Source organism: Apus apus, chromosome 3 (genome assembly GCF_020740795.1).
Source record: "Apus apus isolate bApuApu2 chromosome 3, bApuApu2.pri.cur, whole genome shotgun sequence".
Classification (NCBI taxonomy): domain Eukaryota; kingdom Metazoa; phylum Chordata; class Aves; order Apodiformes; family Apodidae; genus Apus; species Apus apus.
The window spans coordinates 23,703,730-23,719,303 of NC_067284.1; the positions used below are offsets into that span (position 1 = coordinate 23,703,730).

Below are 15,574 nucleotides of genomic sequence, written 5' to 3' on the forward strand. Positions count from 1 at the left end.
CGAACGGATTAAGACCAACGTCGTCCCCGCTCACCGGCTGCCCGCAAACCTAAGGGCAAGGGGTGGGGGGGCTGGGGGTGGATGAGCTGCGGGGGGTGCAGCGGCCACCGCGGGGGGTGCGTGGGGCCGTGTTTGGCCGCCCCCCGCAGCCACGCACCACCCGGGCACAGGCAGCCAGCCAGGCGAGCACCCCCGGGGCAGGGCCGCTCCGCCCGCCATCACGCTGCGCGGGGCAGCAGCTCCGCTCGGGAAAGGAGCTGGCGGGAGGGCGGCGAGCAGGCTCTGGCCGTCAAGAGCCCACCCGCCGCCGCCCCGTCCTGCTCCCGCTTGCCCGCCACCCCGGCCCCGGCCCCGCAGTCCTGCCAGGGCCGCACCCCCCCCGCTGCCTCCTTCACAGATGAATGGGAGCGCGAGGAGGCGGGCGCCGAGGCCCCGCCCCCCCCCCCCCGCTTCCCCCAATAGGAGCCCGGGAGGCGCCGCCCTCCCCTTCGCGAGCGCGGCCGTTGCTCCGCCGGGGCGCGAGCTGCGCGCCCCCCGCCCGGGGGCTGCTGCTGCTGCTGCTGCTGCTGCTGCTGCTGCTGCTGCTGCTGCTGCTGCTGCTGCTGCTGCTGCTGCTGCTGCTGCTGCTGCTGTGGGGCTGAGGGGCTGCGGGGCTCCGCTCCGCGCGGCTCCGCTCCGCGCCATGGCCGCACCCCGCGGCCCGTCCCTCTGCCCCCGGCTCTGTCCCTCAGGAAGCGCCGCGCGGTTGTTATTCCCAGCGCAGCGCCGGGCTCCGACGAGCGGTCCGGGGCTGTCAGGGGGAGCCGCAGCCCCCCGGGCCGTCTGAGAGGCGGGGCCGCCGGCCGGGGTGGGGAAGGGCGGGCTGGGTTCAGCATCTCAGGACAGGAGGGGGCCGGCAGCCCCCGGCTCTCCCTCAGCGCTCCCTCCGGTGGGCTCCGCCAGCCCCTCGCCGCCCGCCCAGCCCCGCAGCCGCCGCGGCCCCTCGCCAGCCGCGGTGCGGGCCGGTTCTGACGCTGTCCCGCAGCAAAGGCCCCTTCCCCGCAGCCTTAACTTTTCCCCACGGCTGGGGACACCCGCTTTTCCAGCGGGGGAAGAGAAATCCACCCCGTTTCCAGCCAGCGGCCGCTGAAACCCCCCCTCGGTAAGGGGTGACGGGAAGTTTGGGAGAGCGCGACTCACCCAAGACGTTCCCGACGATAGCCACGATGAAGACGACGATGTAGCCGGCGATCAGTGCCCACTCGTACTCCTTGGGATGCAAATACTCCTTCCAGAGGTATCGCAGGAACTCCTCATCGTCGTAATCGGCGGAAGGGGTTAAAAAAGCCTCCCGTGTTTCGTTTAGCTCCGACCCGGTCGTCCAGTTCCTGCACGGAGGGGAACCATCCTCGGGTTGAATCCCGGACATCCCTGGCAGTTGGTACTGGGGCTGGCGGGGGAAATAAAAAACCACAAACAAAAATCAACAAACAAAACCAACCCAAAACCAAAACAAGCCACAACCCAGACACTCTCAGAGCATCCGAGCTTTCTCTCGCCCGTCCATCGAGGCTTGTGGTTGTCAGTGCGAAAAGCGGGGTGTGGGGAAAAAAATGACGCGGGAACTTACGGGAACCAATGCGGGAACAGGCTGGGGATCCGCGTCGGTCCCCAACCCGCCCTGACCAGCCTTTTTCCCGCTGCGGGAAAAAGGCTGGGTTGCACGTCTCGTGGTGCCGAACTGCACCTGCCCTCGCTGGAAAACTCACGTCCCTTTCGGACGAAGACGATTTTCGTTTCCCAACCTAAGCACAAGCACCCCCCCACTCCTCCCGCGTCTCTCCCCTCCTACCCGGCTCCCGGCTCGTCCACACTTCTTCCGACTCCTGTTTCTCTCGGTTTCCTACCCTGTCTCGCACAGGCACTTCTTTTCAGACCTTTCTACATTAAATACCACATACATTCCATATTGTTGATAGATTGAAGGCAGGGGAAGGTTGCTGTGGAAGGAAGCACAGGGTGAAAGGAGGCATTAAAAACGAGGGGCTAATGAGGCTGTTTCCTTTCTGTGCCCCTTTGAAAGCTGCGCTGAATATTGGGCTAAGATAGAGGGATTAACCCGGATGGGCAGATCCTTAAGAGCACTGTCTAAGCTCGGGGTTTCATTGTGAGAGCTCACTGTCGACCTGAGTCTAACGTGCAGACTGTCGATGCTGAGGTTATTTCAAACATCCAGCTTGGAATCTCAAGACAGCAACTGACTCTTAGCTGTTCTGAGTTGAGCTGAGCTGGCAGAAAAGTGATTCAAGACAGCCCAGGAGCTCTAGTTAAACAACAGGAAGGGGTTCCTGTCTTCTGGTCATTGCTCCTTGAATTATTTTCATACTTCGCCCAGTGTGCAGTTCCCAAAAGAGAAGGGATAGGCTTGGATTTGTCCCTCCCTGACTGAAAAAAAACCCCACCCCTCTTATTCAGGTGATCTGCTCCCTTCCTAGCTGAATAATTTATTGACTCTGATATAAGCACCACTTCCGTTGTGAAATAATCCACCTCACTCAGTTAAGCATTTCAGTGCAGGGGCTGTACTTCCTTAGGAGTGGAGGAATTGTTGTGGTGGGACTCTACTTCCAATACTTAAGTGTAATAGAGAGGCAGATGCTTATTATCACTGCAGTGCTTAGCTCTAGACAGTACTTTATGTTCCTGATTTGTTCTTTATCAGTGTGCAGCGTTTCCTCTTGCCTTCGAGGTCCAATACAGCATACCTGCTCCTGGTATACCTGCACCTATTTCTATAGACCTGCTCTCTTTGCTTTAGTTTCCTGTAAAAATAATGAAAAAAATCCTTTTCCTATTCCACAGGGAAGTTGAGTGGACTTTCTGGGCTGAGTACATTAAATAATGAGATAGGATTCTATGAGACAGATAGGATCAGCACCTATGTTGCATAAATTAGAAAGGTAGAATTTGAAAGCATTACAAATAAAGATTAGACACTCTGCAATTAATGAAAACATGTCATTATATTAGTTGGGGTATGAGTTTTGAGAAGTAATTTAAACTCTGCTGAAAATGTCAGAATGCAGGTCTACTTAGTACACAAAAAGAGTCGTATTTTAAGGAGCTTGTCATGATCTTTTCTAGTGGTCAAGTGTTAGAGCATGATCATTTGGTGATCAGTTAACAGACAACCACACACATGCTTCATACTTTAGAGTGCTGGGCCATAATTCCGATATTTGTGTCCCTGTTGCCATAAAGTCTGAAACAGGTTATGCCTTTTTTTACATAGAGTACTTTTCTCTAATTTGCTCATCAGTAGTAAGGAATTGAGTTTAAAAGGTATAAATATTAAGAAACAACATGGTTTAATGAAAAATACATGTTAGGGCTCATTATTATTTCAACAAGATTGCAAGTTTGATTGATAATGACATAAATAATTGATTATGCAGATTGTTAAACTGCATAAATTCACCTGTACTGTAAGACGTTTGCTTTAATTGATACAGCACATTCTGATTAAGAAGACAGGATAATAAAACATCATTATGGCATACATTATAAAGATTAAAAATGGGCTAACTAACAGATCTCATAATGGAATGGTACGCAAAGAATCACCACTGAGCCTGTGCATTTCTACTGTCAGTTCTTGGTTCTGTTACACTTGCCATCCAATAACCTGGAAGAAACTGGCAGAGGATCCGAAGATCAGAGGTGGCCAGATAGGCACACACCCTCACCTCCACTCTGTAGTCAGAAAGCTCCATGTACTCCTTGGTGATATAAATAAGTATTCCTTTGAAAACAGGTTAAGGTACATAGAAGTATGAGTGAAACTTGAATAAGCAAAAATATTCACTATGTACAAAACTCTGCTACTGAGGAAATACTTTTCCAATTGCGTTGTTTTAGCTATGCATTTTAAAATCAAGATCAAATGCCTTTCTAAAAGATAAGTGCTACCTGAAATGGGAATTCAGAGAAGCTGCATGACCTGTAGTATGCAATAGGCCAGACTAGATGTTTACGTTAGTCCCCTCTGGCTTTCTAATTTGTGAAAGTGTGTTAGCAAAACATATTTACCTGATTAATTTTAGTGCTGATTTACCTTTTAATTATACTATTTGCATCAAGACTAGTGCATCAGCTTAAATCTGTTCCTTTCACATGCAAGTGAACAGCAAATGCTCAGAAGTATGTAATTCTTATTTTGTTAATTCTTTTTTTCAGTTCAAAACCTATTTAATGTGAATTTACAAAATTCTACAAGCAGTATACTGGCTATCTAGCACTTGAAAGAAGCATAAATTCAAGGTTATATCTATTAGCCTTCTTATCTCAGGAGAGTACGCGCTGTTATTTCATTTAGCTGAAAGGTTCTCATACACTGATATCTTTTCTAATCCATAACTTTCCATCACTAATCCAAAAATTTTGAAATAAAATCACCACCCTAGAAGATATGCCTTGTGGCTTTCATTGCCACTTATTATATTATATTAGACTATGTGAATATAAGTCAAACATAATTTTATGCTTTATTGCATCTGATAGCTCACAGCAACTGACATTCATAGAGCACAAACCAAGCCTACTTCAGCATCCGAGTTTATTGCTTTGTCAAACACATTTTCCCCCTTCATAATGATAATTCTATTGTAGACTTACATTTTTATTAATCACACAAATAGGTAGCGTTTTTCATATCTTAGAGACTAGCCCTTTCATTTTAAAATCTATTTGATTCAGAGGATTATTTCCATACTAGTCTAATAGCATATTAAATTAGGAGCCTTTTTAACAAAGCAGAATTAATTTTAAATTTTTTGCAAACTTGTGTTAAGAGGCAGCTGAGCCAGAGGGTTTCTGCCTACCCTTTACTGAACATTTTATCAGGTGCTTTCATTCTTGGGAAGTAAACCACATAGGCACGGCTGCTGAAGAGGAATAGTCTGCGGTATTGGCAGGAGAGATGGATTGTGTGAATATGTCCTTCCTTCCCATCTTCTTTTCACTGTTCTCATTTGACAGCATTTCTGTGTTCCCTTTCTCTCGCTCATGGAATATGCCACGTGACAGTTCAATAGAAACCCATCAGCCTTACTGTTTATTTACTTCAGCAACCCTTCTCAGTCATGTTCCAGGTTTTCTCTGTGAAGCCCTCTGGTATCTTTCCTCCTATAATAGCTTTTCCAGGTGGAAGTGTTGCTTCTCTGGAAGCAGCACTATGTAGTTTCTGAGAAGCAGATGGTCTATGATCAACTAAATAGTAATGAAGGGAAGACAATAAATGAGTAAGTCGAGAGCAGCTAAGAGCAAGAGGGGAAGACTGATAGAAAAAGCCAGGTATGAAAATCTGTACACCATAAAATTCAGTGGGGTAATAAGGCTAGTAACTACCAGGCATTAAGGTGTAAAGAGCCACAAAAGAAAAATGAATACTATAATATTTTTTTTGTGAAAAAAAAAATCAATTAGCAAGTCTTATAAGTGAGCATAGTGATGCTCTGTAACACAATGCATTTGCAGCACCACATTTCCTTTAGTCTTGTCTTGTTTTAGTATTAATTGAATAATGAATTGTAGGCTAGAGGCAAAACTAGTTTTAACAGAAGAGTCACCATTCAACCTGCTGTGGGATTTCTGGAACCGCTGGTGGCATAAGAAACATCCAGCAACTAACCTTGTTTAGTCAACCTCAGGCATTTTTCTATTTGTGTGTAGAAATCAAGATCCTGTTCAGCAGAACCTTGTTTTAAACAACGCAAGAGCTTGCTAAGGTATCATCACCCAAATATAGCCAGAATATCAGCTATACTCTTGATTCTTTAGCTCACCAGCATCATTAGAATGAGACACAGCTAAGAAAACTTGTTGTTTCTTGTAGTGATCAGGTAAGGAAGATCAGCAGTTGGGTATATCATGCCATCTTCATTATTAATATCCACCAAACCAGAGTGTATTTGAGGTGAAAAAGTCTGATCCATGTCTCATCCACACTACTGGGAATTAGAAGTATCTTCATTCACGTCAGGAGAGTTATGCTGCTATAATACAAATTAAAACAATACACTGCATAGTTCTGCAAATTCAGATGAACTGAAAGCAATACAAGGATGTTAGTTTAGGTGAAAATTCTGTTGTGCAACCTCCAACAGAATTGCCTACCATCTTTCCTGTGCTGCAGGTATAATTTCCAGGGCTGTATGATTCATATATATATATATATATATATATATATATATATATATGCTTCTCCATGCTTTTCTTCAGCCATTTGCTTATTAACAGCCTAGTAGTAAAAGGAGTTCAGGAAAAAAAAAAAAAAAAAAAAGACATATGAAAGTGAACTTGTTCCATCTGCAGTATTCACTCCCCCACCAACTCTACAGATATTTAGAAGCAAACACATCTAATGATCAGGGCACAAATCCAGCCTTGATAGAACAAATTACAATACACCTTTCCCAAAGAGATCTCTGAACTGTATATAGAAGCGGAAAGAGGGATGACTGTTGACTCTTTTGTTGTGAGACAAGGAAGACCCAGTGATGGTTTCAGTTGGCAAGTTTAAATAAGTAAAAAGAAAAAGCTCTTAACTTCATGTTTATGTGAATGCTGGAACTCATTGTTGTAGAAGCCAAGGCAAATTTATTACAAGTCCATCAAAGCTGTTAAATTAAGTAGTTTGGATGCAACATAGCACTCGAGCACTGAAGCCAGAGAAAATACAACTCCAAGAGTAAACTGTTTCTTAAAATTAATTTCCCTAACATCTCCTTCTGACCCATTTAGAAATGACACAGGTTCTTTGGTGTGATCTGAGACAAGAGGGATGATTTCATATTACGTATTTTGAGGAATAAATAGGAAGAGGTTCAAGGCTTTTTAAAAACAAAAAATAAATTTGATTATTTTAAAGGAAAAAAAGGCCTTTCAAATCAATTTAGCATGAAAGATAGTATGGTTTATATTAAAGCTTTTCATGTAGATTAAAGCTCTGGATCTACCCTTTACAACACACAGCAAGGAATAATCTCTGTTCTGCAGAATATACATTTTGAGTAGACAAGATAGATAAAGAATGAGAGGCAAAACAGTGGCAAAGATGGCTTTAAGTGATGTATCACTTTTGTAATTCTGAAAGCTAAAATACATGGCCCTGTATTACAGGCTACAACCTTTATTTTCTGTATGCAGGTTCACTGACCTACTGACATAAGATTAGATCAAAATTGCTACATTCTCCTATTTCTTTCATCAGACTTGTTCTTAATTTGTTCCGTAATCCCTTGGGAAAGCAGGTCATATTGCATGAGGTCAAAGATCCCTCTAATCAGTGTTTCATCGCCGACAGTGGCCAGGAATAATGTGCAGAGGAGAACATAGGGTAAGGCAAGTTTGCAGTGATACTTTCCATCATTACAACTTCCCATCTTTGAGCAATCTCCAATTCAGCAGCCTCTTGAGGCAAACCATCATGTCTGTTAATAAGTAGGTCTTTAAATTTTTTCCCCAACTATTTTGCTTAATTGTTTTCTGAACCCACCTGGGCCTTTGGTTTCCACTGTAACCAGAAGCAATGATTTCCACAGTTTGTTACAGTGTTCCTGCTTTGCTGCCTTTAAAACTGTTGCTGGATATTTTTACTTGGCTTGTTGCTCATCTGTTGCAATGATTAGAATATTTCCCTTTCCACCTTTTCCACACCACTTGTGATGCACTTCTCCTCAGTCTAGTCCATCTTGAATGAATCTCCATTTCAACAATTATTATTTTTGTTACTCCAATTAGCATCATCAGAAAACTTTGTCACCTTTCATATTCATGCCCTTGAATATATATAGATATATATTAATATTCAACCTCCTGTTTTGTTGTGTTTTGTTTTCATCTGGAGGTTATGTATTTTAGTTATTAGGCTAACAATTTAGTATTTGAATTCCTTTAGTACCTGTGAATATCACAAGGTCTTTGAAAACTTTTGGGTCTGTTTTCTCTAAATGGCAAATACTGGTATACTCAATCCTACATAATTTGTTCTTAGGAGCTGCTTGATACTAGACAAGCTAGGCATGACCTCATTTACATCCTAGGTTTTAACCCTTTTCTGTTCTTTCTCCAGAATGTCATGGTCACGTGCTGGCTGCTGAAGTGATCTACAGCTTTTGCAAGCCCCCAAATTCTTCCAGGGAACTGTCTGAAACAGAGTTAACTTTTTGTTTTTTGTTTTTTGTTTTTTTTTTTTTTTCCATTTAAGCAACCGTACTGAACTTGAACGCTGAGGAAGTTCCACTTTGTACCAGAATATACATTATTTTTGCAAACTTACAATTATCTCTTTTAAATTTGTGTGCATTTTTATTGTAAGAAAAAGCAAAACAATCAAACACAGTAATAAAGAAATATTTTTTTAAAAAAACCCTAACAAGGTATTAAAGACTGAAAAACAGTGAAAACTACAATACTCAAATAAAATAATTCTATTTTTAGAACATATTACTGTCTGAACAGGCTTCTGGAAAGTATGTCACACACATGGGGATGTAACACAGAGCAATGAGTATCACCCTTTCAGTTGTTCATCTCCTCTATGTCTTCTGCTCACTAGTCTTTGACCAGTTTCAGGAATGTCCTGCCTTTTAAAGTGGATGTTGACTGCAGATGAACAACACGTATACCATCCACTTGTCTCCATGCTTGTCCTCAGAGTGCCTTTGTGCTTAACTGATATGTGAAGTAATGGATAAATCTCTAATTTTAATTAAACAGAGTCAGGGCCTGTTCTCTGGTCCTGAGTTAACATGCAGCCAGTAGCTACATCAACATTACTTTGCACTTCACTTTGGCTCTCCTTGAGTGCATCTCTACTGGAACTGGCTACATCTGTGCAGTAAACTAAACAAAACCTAAGCAATGCCTGAGTGGCTTGGAAGTTAAAACAGGGCAGGAACCATTTCTAACACACAGTTTTCAGAACACCACACATTTTCCAAGAAAAGAGTTTACCTGCCATGAGCCCTGCCATGTCAACTGATGTCATCAGAGGAAGGTTACTGGCTTGCTTGCTTATCCCTGGATCCTCCTTCTTGCCCTTCTTGAAGATGAATGTGACATTTTCAGTTTAGTAGCAATCAGAAATCTTCCCTGTTTGTCATGGCTTTTTAAAGAAGACAGAGAAAAGCCTGTCAATAAAATTAGCTATTTCCTTCTGCATCACTGGATTCATCCCATCCCACAGAGCTGAATTTGCTTTAGAGTTCTGTAACTGTATCTGCCTCTGCTATGAGTAGTGTTCATTCTCCCACCCTCTGCTACTAGACCCAAGGTCTAGTAGTCTGCCTGAGAGCAGACCTTATCAGTAAAGACTAAGATGCTTTTGCTTCTTCTGTGTCCTTTGGCACTAGGTGAGCACATTGAGCCGTAAACCCACATTTCCTTGGGTTTCCTTCTGCTGCTACTGTACATTAAGAAACTCTGTTTTTTGTGTACAGACCTCATTAGTTTCAGCTCCAGCTAACCTCTGGCTTTCCTAATTCCACCCAAACAAGCTTGGACAATATCTCTATATTCCCCCAAGTAGCACATCTGTATTTTCTCCTTCTCTGTATTTCTTTTTCGTTTGGCTCAACAAAATGGCAAATCTGCTTTCAGGACTGGACGAGATTATAATGTCATAATTTACCTGATTTGAAAGGCTTAACTAGTGCAACCACTGCTAGTACAAGGGTGCTCATAATTTTTTAAGAGTTTTCAAGCTAGGTCAGGAATCATTCAGTATTCACAGCTAGCATAAAATTTAATTAAATAACACATTATATGTTCTCTGTGAATCAGCAGAACTACATTAATGATCTTATTGTTCATCTGGGTGCAACTGGTACTACCAGGTGACCCAGTAGTGCCCAGATCTTGGGTTGATGCTGGTTGAACAATGGCCTTCATCTTGCTGAAGAAGCTGAAAAGTAAGCAGGGAGCTGTTGGTTGCCTGTTCTGTGAATTCCTGCTGCAGGTCCTGCCACCAATACAGAATTACCACAGGTTGCTGTGTTCAATTTTTATTTCCTGTTGGAATACACTTTGTTTACTTAGTTAGGATGAATTTTCCTAGGAAGAGGAGAAGTGTCTTTGATGTTTTCTGTGACAAGTGCTATGTGTATTATGTTTGGACTGAGTTTTTAGTTAAATTAAATCAGGCAGTGCAAGTAATACATCATAGCAGTTATAAATCAATACAAAATCATGAAAGTTAGAAAAAATGCCTTGTTCTTATTCCAAAATGTGGAGTTTAAAGGAAAACCACAGTAGTCTAAAAAACATAAAGAAAAAGAGTTAAAAAAATGCCCTGCTTTGAAGAGCTTGTTGTGGGAACTGACAAGAAAGAAAAATAAGGGAGGGCAAATAAGAAGAGAGAGATGTGCAGACTTTTCTAATGACCCAAAGAAAATAATTCACGCTGCTGGAAATCAAACTCATGACTCTTCATTCCAGACCTTGTATCTTACACACCAGATCTTTACATCTCAGAACTACAGGGGTGTGACAAGTGTGGCAATGTAGGCATTAAAAAAAAGAGGCATCCAGGAGCCTGAGCATTTGAATATGATCATTGCATCTGAAAGTATATTCTCCTTGAAGCAGGGGATCACAGCAGAGCTATGACTGTGTGCCCTCTTATTTCAGCTGTTAATCAGAGCCTTCGTTCCCCGTACTGGAGGTACCTATTGAAGGTTACACAGGAGGGAGCTGCTGGAAAGGCTTGAACAGACACTGGTCTTAATCAGCACCTATTAAGGTTTCTCCCAGACTCAGTTGGGCTTCTTGGAAAATGGAGGAATCTCTTATCTATGTCTAGGTCAGGTGTTTGCAGGGGTGATGTTTAAATGTAACACATCAGAAGTGCTGGTACAGAAACCCACTGTGCTTCAAGGCAGGCAGCCAAATACCATTGCAGACAGCTCACAGGCCCTCATGGGAGCTTGCATCTGAGTAAATAATTGGTATTTATCATGAAAGTGAGGTTATGTCTATACCAATAAATTAGTATTCCAAACACAATTTTCTGATAATGGCATTGATACTACTTAACTCTTTCACTCTTCAAATCTGGGCACCCATGTCCAAGCTACATTTCAGATCACTAATACACACCTAGGTATAGTCTGAACATGTACAACTCCTGCCAGTTATCAGTCCCTGGAAGTTTTATGTTGTTGTGAATAAAACCCCCCAAAATGTTTATGTTTGAAGAAAGGTATGGAGCACAGCATGGCATGATCCTTGTCTTGGATGCATGAGCATGACTAGACAGATCAGTTACTATAACTGAAGGACTTCTGTTACAGAGTAGTCCTGCAATGTTTCTAGAGTAACAGATAGCATAGGGCCATTCCAAATTATTCCACGTGTTCACAGCTTCAAGGCTTATTCAAAGCCAGAATCTAGCATTGCAGAAATGTGCCAGTGGGTCTAGTTAAGTACAAGGAATTGCCTTTTTCTCCCATCAGTGCCTATAAAATGTTTCTTAAAAACTCAGAGTATTTTTTAAATGTCTTGACTTAAAATCACTTAATTCTGGATCCGATCCAAACATCGCAGAATTTTTCTTACATGACACAAGCGAAGGTGCGAAGTTTCTAGGGAGCCACTTGAAACTACTTGACAGTAGTTTCTACTATAAGGAAGGAGTACTATAATCTGTGATATAACCCATATATTTCTTTCATCAAAATTGCTTCCACGGAATGAAGGACTGTTATCAAATTAGTTGAAGTATTTTAGTTTACATCTTACAAGGATGTGCACTAAATAAATCAGCCATGGGAAGTCTCACCATATCAAGTACTAACACAGATGGAGATGAGGCTGATTCCAGTGGTATTGCTGGGCTATAAAATCACTAGGAAATAACTTAAGGGGAAGAAGAAAAAAAAAATTATCATGAACAAAGAAAATAAATAAATAAATCTAGAGTTATTTAAACCAATAAACAAAGATTATTTTTTTTACCCCTGATTCTTTGTTTCCAGAAACCAGAGTTGTGTTAACAGACCCATCTTCAACATAAAAGAGATAACTCTAGGCATTAGAAAGGTATACATACTACATTTAGCACACCGAGATTTAGTCCCCCTCACCTCACCTACCCTAAAGCAACTGCCTAAAGACCCTGAAAAATCAGCATACTTGCATTGGTGCAAGTGACAAGCTTATTTTATGTGAAATGAATAAGAAAATAAACCTTTAATTTTTATAAATAAATATTCATAAAATAAAAAGAGACAACAGGGGTTAAAAACAAACAAACAAAAACTGCACAAAAAAACCCGCAAAAAAACCCAAACAAACAACGGGAAAACAACCAACCAAACAAAAAAAACAGGAAAAGAACTCAAAGTTATATTTTACACTGACAGCAAAAATTCACAGCCCCCAGTGTTTCTGTGTTAAAAAATAACATCTCTCCTTACAATATAAAAGCTTAGATAGAGTACAGACAAAGACCTAAGGAAATACCATCAACTCATGAGAACCCTACAAAATGCTTCTATTCGAGAAGAATTTGAAGGGTTTCCAGCCTGCTGATGGCAGGCACATCTCAGACACAATTCTGTTCCATTTCATTTGAAAAACAAAACAAAACAAAGGTTATTTATTTCACCAGGATACAGGTTCAAACCAGCAAAATATTGGTTAAGAATCAAAGAAAGAGCTCACCTAAAGTCTCCATGACAAACAATATTCAAACTGTCTTCAGTGCCAGTGCATTCCACGTGCCAAGTCCAGCCCCTGGAACTTGACTGTCCACAACACTACATTGTTAAAATTGCTCTTTACCTGGCGTTTAATCACACTAAATAATTCTTCTGCCAAACAATTCCTGGGAATAGTGCAGGGGGTAGCATAGACAAGGGAATATTCCAAGCATAGTCTATGAAAAATGAAACCTGTCTTTGAGACTTTAGTATTACAGATGTAGCCAAATTGTGACGTTTCTCCTCAGGACTGGAAAATGAGCCTGGATGTTGTCGCTTTGCTGACACAGATGTAATGTGACAACATTCTGAGCATATCACCAATCTAGATTAATTTTAAAGTATTCTGTTTAAGGACTGACCTTATTTCCATTGATAATGACATACAGAAAAGTTATCTTTCAGATCCCTGCAGATTTGTAAGCAGTTTCTGAGAATGGTTAAGGTAGCTGATAGTGAAGGTCCTACTGTTGGAGGAAAAAGATCTCCTGATCTTAGGGGATCAAACTTCATTATTAAGCTAATATAATTTAAATATAATAACAACACTTGTAAGTCTTCCACCTGCAGCAGAATTTTATTTCAATAAGAAGAATCAAGCAGTAGCACACCTGCTAACATTTACTAAATAATTTGTTTTCTCCACTGACTGACAACCCCATATTTTGAGTGAACTGATTTCCTAGACAGCCTAGAGAGAGTTCTGTGATTTCCATTATTCATTACTTTTTTGAGCTGCTAGTCAGTAGACAGGAACTCCCATGACTGTCTCCATTTTAAGAAATGAATGATAAAAATGAGATTCTTCTTCATCTTGTTCACAAAGCCTGTTTTCCCTGAGCACAAGAGGAACAGGCCTTTGCTTTTAGTTTCCTCCAGTCATCTTCTCAGCCAGTTTTGCACCCACAGAGCTCCTTCTTAGAGCAAGGTGGATGACTGCTTTTGATTCTGTCTTTTCTCTGTGTGGGTATACATTCTTCTAAGCAGTCAGCATGTCTCTTCAGTTGCAACCAGTCAAAGGGAAATCCCTCACAAAGTGTGATTCATCTCTGCCCTGGCTCTGATATTTGGCTACATTCTTTAGATATCTAAACTGAATTTATTGTTGTCTGTTGATCAATGATCCATTCTCTTTCTATCAAATTTTGTGGCCTTTTTTCGTATTTAAAATGTGGCTTTGTGCAAATGCTTCTATTTTATTCAGTTGTAGCTTTGCAAGTCTTACCCATGCTAGTAATACATCAGCCCTTCTTAGGATAAATCTGTTTCTGTGGTTTGAAATAACTCTCTGGTGTGTGGAACTTGGACCTTGTGCTTGTCTTTCAGGGTATAATATCTTAAAGAGCACAGGTGTGGAACCTGACCTATAAAATGAAAGCAAGAATCAAATACTGTTTTCTTTTCCATCCAGACATCCCAGGGGGGACAACAGAATGAATTGCATGAGTGAAAGAAAATTTTATCAGTACCAATGTTTTTATAATGGCATTCTGACCCCGGTCTCTAGGAAGGAGGTTGTGTTCTATCTGTGCATGACTAAACATATGTGCAACATGCTACAGGCTTTCTTGTACAACTTGAACACAGCTACCAACAATCACAGAATCACAGAATTCACAGAATTTTTTTAGTTGGAAGGGACCTTAAAGATCATCAAGTTCCAACTCCCCTGCATGGGCAGGGACACCTCCCACTAGAACAGGCTGCTCAGAGCCCAATCCAACCTGCCCTTGAACACCTCCAGGAATGGAGCCCCCACAACATCTCTGGGCAGCCTGTTCCAGTGTCTCAACCCTCACACTGATGAATTTACTCCTGATCTCTAACCTAAATCTCTCTTCTTTCAGCTTAAAACCATTACCCCTTGTCCTCTCACTGCAAGCCCCCATAAAAAGACCCTTCCCACCTTTCCTATAGGCCCCTTCAGGTACTGGAAGGCCACTGTGAGGTCCCCCTGGAGCCTTCTCTTTTTCAGACTGAACAACCCCAACTCCCTCAGCCTGTCCTCATAAGAGAGGTGCTCCAGCCCTCGGATCATTTTGGTGGCCCTTCTCTGGACACGTTCCAACAGGTCCACATCTTTCTTGTGCTGGGGGCACCAGAGCTGGACGCAGTATTCTAGGTGAGGTCTCAAGCATTGTTATGTGTCCACTCTCACCCAGGCACTGCTGTATGTATGACCACTGTCAGTGAGCCTTCTCACTTTGGACAGTGATTTGAACAGTCAGCTGTGTACATTACATGTCAGTACATTAGGTACCTGTGGCTAAATGACGCACCTAGGATCTATACAGTATGGTGGAAGCAAAACAACAATGCTGAGATAAGCTAAAGGTCCATCAGGTGTGGTATTCTTCCTCAGTTGCTGGCAGCAGATGCCCAGGAAGAACATAAGAATACAACAAAAATGCAATGACACTTCCCACTTGTGTTCAGCAGCAGGTTGTTTTTTGTTGCATAACTTTTTCATTTAGTCTTCTGCATATTTTCAACATGCAAAGCTTGCTTTGAGAAGGATTTCCAAAATTTCACTACTGATTTTGTGAAATTACACTGTCTTTGTTTGCTTTCAGGTTGTCATGAGGAGAGTTAATGAACCAAACACTGGTTTTAATTCAGCAGTTGCCACTTGGCCACACTAATAACTGAAAAGAGAAAATTTATTCCTTGTGGCTCATTGAGTAATGACATAATGAGATGGCTGTGTTTGTATGAATTGAGAATACTTACAAGAATAAATTTATTTTAATTCAGCCATTCTCATATTTAGTATAAAAAAGGGAATACATTTCTCACTAGAAGAATTCTTCCAAAGCAGCAAAATGGATTGCATT

General features: G+C 41.8%; 1 protein-coding gene across 1 annotated transcript in view; it reads right to left on the reverse strand.

The window, feature by feature from the left end:
• HCRTR2 (hypocretin receptor 2) overlaps positions 1 to 1,408 on the reverse strand; it is a 30,654-nt gene extending 29,246 nt beyond the window's left edge. Inside the window, exon 1 of the mRNA XM_051614540.1 lies at positions 1,180 to 1,408. Coding sequence (XP_051470500.1) covers positions 1,180 to 1,408 — 229 coding nt within the window. The remainder of the gene's footprint in view (positions 1 to 1,179) is intronic.
• Positions 1,409 to 15,574: the final 14,166 nt, after the last annotated feature.